This window comes from Quercus robur, chromosome 4, assembly GCF_932294415.1.
Source record: "Quercus robur chromosome 4, dhQueRobu3.1, whole genome shotgun sequence".
NCBI classification, from domain to species: Eukaryota; Viridiplantae; Streptophyta; class Magnoliopsida; order Fagales; family Fagaceae; genus Quercus; species Quercus robur.
The window spans coordinates 37,561,619-37,565,434 of NC_065537.1; the positions used below are offsets into that span (position 1 = coordinate 37,561,619).

General features: G+C 46.2%; 1 protein-coding gene across 1 annotated transcript; it reads right to left on the reverse strand.

Annotated features, from left to right (window-relative positions):
• Nucleotides 1-893: 893 nt before the first annotated feature.
• On the reverse strand, nucleotides 894-1,817 carry LOC126721817 (uncharacterized). The gene has a single exon (XM_050424885.1). It carries the CDS (start codon nucleotides 1,815-1,817, stop codon nucleotides 894-896), a length of 924 nt encoding a protein of 307 aa, XP_050280842.1.
• Nucleotides 1,818-3,816: the final 1,999 nt, after the last annotated feature.

Genomic DNA, 3,816 nt, shown 5'->3' on the forward strand with positions numbered 1-3,816 from the left:
CATCCACCAACTGGTCGATCTTCGGCATGGGAAATGGATCCTTGGGGCAAGCCTTATTGAGATCCGTGAAGTCCACGTACACCCGCCATTTTCCAGTCTTCTTTTTTACTACCACCGTATTGGCCAACCACTGAGAATAAAAAACCTCCTTGATAGCCCCAGCCTGTTTGAGCTTGGCAACTTCGCTTCTAACCGCCTCGGCGTGTTCCTTCGATGGTCGCCGAGGAGGTTGCCTCTTGGGCATAACGGTGGGGTTCACGTTGAGTCGATGACAAATGAAATTCGGGTCCACCCTGGGGCTTCATACGGGTTCCATGCGAAAACGTCCACATTGGCTCGGAGGAATTCCAGCAACCTCGCTTTCTCTTGCAAAGGCAATTTAGCCCCAACCTGGAAGAATTTTTCTGGATCGCCAGCAACAACTACCTTCTCTAGATCTTCGCACTCTACCCCATCGGCTGGTACGTCCAAGCCTAATACTGGGGGCTTTAATTGCTATAACTCATTGTCGGCCGTAGCCGAGGTTTCTGCCTCTGGCCGATGTTGTATAACCGCTACTAGGCATTGCCGTGCAGCCGCCTGACTCCCTACTATTTCCAACACTTGGTCTCCAAATGGGTACTTCACCTTCTGATGCAGAGTAGACGAGACCGCTTTAAGGGTGTGAAGCCAGGTCTGCCCATAATAGCCGTGTACGGAGAAAAAACATCTACGACGATAAAGTCCACCTCCACCACATCTGTACCTGCTTGCACAGGCAACCTGATCAGTCCTTTGGGAGCGACCAACCTTCCCTCAAAACTTACTAGAGGAGAGTTGTAGGTTGTTAAGTCCTCTGGTTTCAAGCCTAGCCCCTTGTACAAGTCGGGATACATTACATCCACAGCGCTACCCTAATCAACCATCACCCTTCTGACATCGTACCCGCCAATTCTCAACGTTACCACCAAAGCATCTTCATGGGGCTGTATGGTCCCAACCATGTCCTCATCTGAAAAGCCCAAAATCAGGGGGACACACACCCTGGCTCTCTTCAATGCTTGGGAATGATCCTCGGCCGAGGATCGGCACACCGACAATATCTTGGAGGGGTAAGACCCAGTCCTTCCCGGGGCAGCAAAGATGACGTTAATCGTACCCAGAGGGAGTCTTGATGAAGCGTCCCCACGCACCTCTGAACCTGCTTGGCTCGCCCTTCCACTGGAGTGATGCAAGAGTTGTTTTAATTTCCCTTCACGGACCAACTGTTCCAAGTGATCCCATAAATTCCTGCAATTATCCATCGTGTCCACTGAACCCGACTGCCCAACAAAATCCCTCCGGGGTCGGCTGCTATTATAACGGTCCGACCTGAAATCCCTCCTCTCCTGAGGGATCACTTTGGCCTTTTCTTTTCCCTGAAGTTGATCTTCCTCTACCCTTCTGTACTTATCTATCCTGTCCATCAATTGGTGCATACTGGTGACAGATTTACCCGTCAGGGATTTCCTTAAATCGTGATCAGTTGGGAGGCCAGCTTTGAAAATGGTTATGGCCACAGCATCGTTCTTTCCCTCTATTTCATTAAACATTTCCCAGTACCTATCTGAGTAATTCTTGAGAGTCTCGCCCTCTCGCATAGACAGAGCCAGCAAAGATCCCAAGGGCCGAGGAGTCCTGCTGCATGTGATAAAGTGAGCACCAAAAGCTTGAGTCAGTGTTTTGAAAGACCCAACAGAATTGGCTCTTAAGCCGTTGAACCACCTCATCGCCGTCGGACCCAAACTCGATGGAAAAACTTTGCACATCAAAGCCTCGTCCCTGGAGTAGATAGCCATCTTCTGGCTGAAATAGCTTACATGTTCTACCGAGTCAGACTGGCCATCATACAAAGCAAACGTAGGCTGATGGAATCACCGAGGATGAATCGCATCATCAATGTTTCTCGTAAAAGGCGACTTGGAAATTTGACTCAAGGATTTGTTCACGGCATCGTTACCCAAACCCCTGTTAGGTGAACCTCTACGCTTACGTCGATGGCGATGCTCCTCCTCATAGGAGAAAGTCTCGCTTGGCGGAGTTCTCGATCTTCGCCTATAACTAGCCCCATCCGACTCCTCAGATGATGGTTCGGAGCAAGGTAGGGAGCGCTCCCACCAGGCATGGCGCAACTCTCTCTTCAAATCGGCAATCTCACATTGCAGATTCCCATCATGGTTTGCATGGGAGACGTGACTCTTCCCACGAGAGTGGCTCCTAGTAGTATGAGTTGTACGTACACTCCCCTCATGGCCCTCTCTCCGTTCGGGACTCCTACGGGGATCACCATGCTGGGAGCCCCTTGACTCTGCCTGGTGCGGGTTGGCATCCTCCTGATGCGGTCCCGTCGCGTAGTGGTATGGACCCGCCTCTTCCATCAGAAACGTTGCACCGGAAGTCTTTAAAGTTAATACAAGCTCTTCCCACAAACGGCGCCAATTGTAAGGACACGATTTGTAGCGACCCAAAATGATGCTGGGTTCGCACGTAAATAGGCCCAAACAATATAATTTGTAGAGCGTGGGTGTTAAGAACTAGATTAACTTTTTTGGAATGAAAAGATTCGCCCTCACGTATATTGAAGGCTCAGAGCTGGCACAACGATCGTTTTGTTTTGGTAATCAATACAGTTCTTTTTCTTTTTTCGTTCTTCTTCCTCAGTCTATGCTAGCTTTCTTTCTCTTATGTTCTAATCTCCCTTTTGCATGTTCTTCTTTCAGTTTATATACCACCCTCTGTGTTCCATCCTCACCACACACGTGTAGGTTGGGTTCGGGGGATTTCTTTCTATCCCATCTAGCACCTCCTAGAACTTCCTATGGGCAGCTGTAAGGCTGCCTCCTTACTGTTCAGGTATCACCTCCAGATTAATGCGGCCAGAGAGTTGGTTGAGAGATAATTAATGCGGAGGCAGCTATAGTTTATAGATATTTGTTTGCCTTTTCTTTCTTACCCTTGGTCTGTTATCCCATCTTCAGTGGTGACGTAATTCCGTGGTCCGGTTGTAACAAGACCGCGTCTTGATCGTCCTCGGACGCACACTGCCGAGGAGTATGGCGTCCTCGGACGAACACGGAACTCTACTTTCGTGATATTGACTACCACCCTCCCTCGGTAATTACCCTTATGACCTGACTTGGCCTCCTCGGACGGATATGCATCCTCGGATGGGCCACAGGCCCAACGATCCTGACCTTAATGGGCCTGTTGATTGGCTGGCCCCCCCATATATATATATATATATATATATATATATAATTCTACTATTTAAGCCAAATGACTAAAGCAACCTTTACTTAAAATTCGGTACATTTATTTGTCTTCACTCTCTAATAAAGTCATTTTATTCATCTGAAGGTTGAGACTATATAACATTATTGGTGTTGGAGTTATCACTATTGGTCTTCGTATTTTTTTTTTCTCTCTCTTAAGTTGTAATTTTTATAAGTAAAAATTTACAACTTTTATTCGACTCTTTTGTGCATAACACGGATTAGCAACTAGTTATAATTAATTATGTTCTCTCTCGAATTAGTGCCTAGATCAGGTGCAGGAGATCCCGGTTTTCTTACTGTCTTTGGTTAATGTGGATCATGTGGGTCTTATGCAATTCATACTTTTTGCTTTATATTTTAATAACATTGCATATTAACCCTATTTATAAAATTTTTTTAAAAAAAAAAAAAAAAGACTTTGTTTGTGCCTATATTTACTAAAACATGCTAATTAATGACCAACATTTTATTTTTGGCTGTATTATGGTAATTACCATATATTTAAAAATCAATTTATGCTTAT

What these genes read in the sequence shown, in the direction of transcription:
- LOC126721817 (XM_050424885.1), bottom strand. Translation starts at nt 1,817, where the DNA reads ATGGCTATCTACTCCAGGGACGAGGCTTTGATGTGCAAAGTTTTTCCA.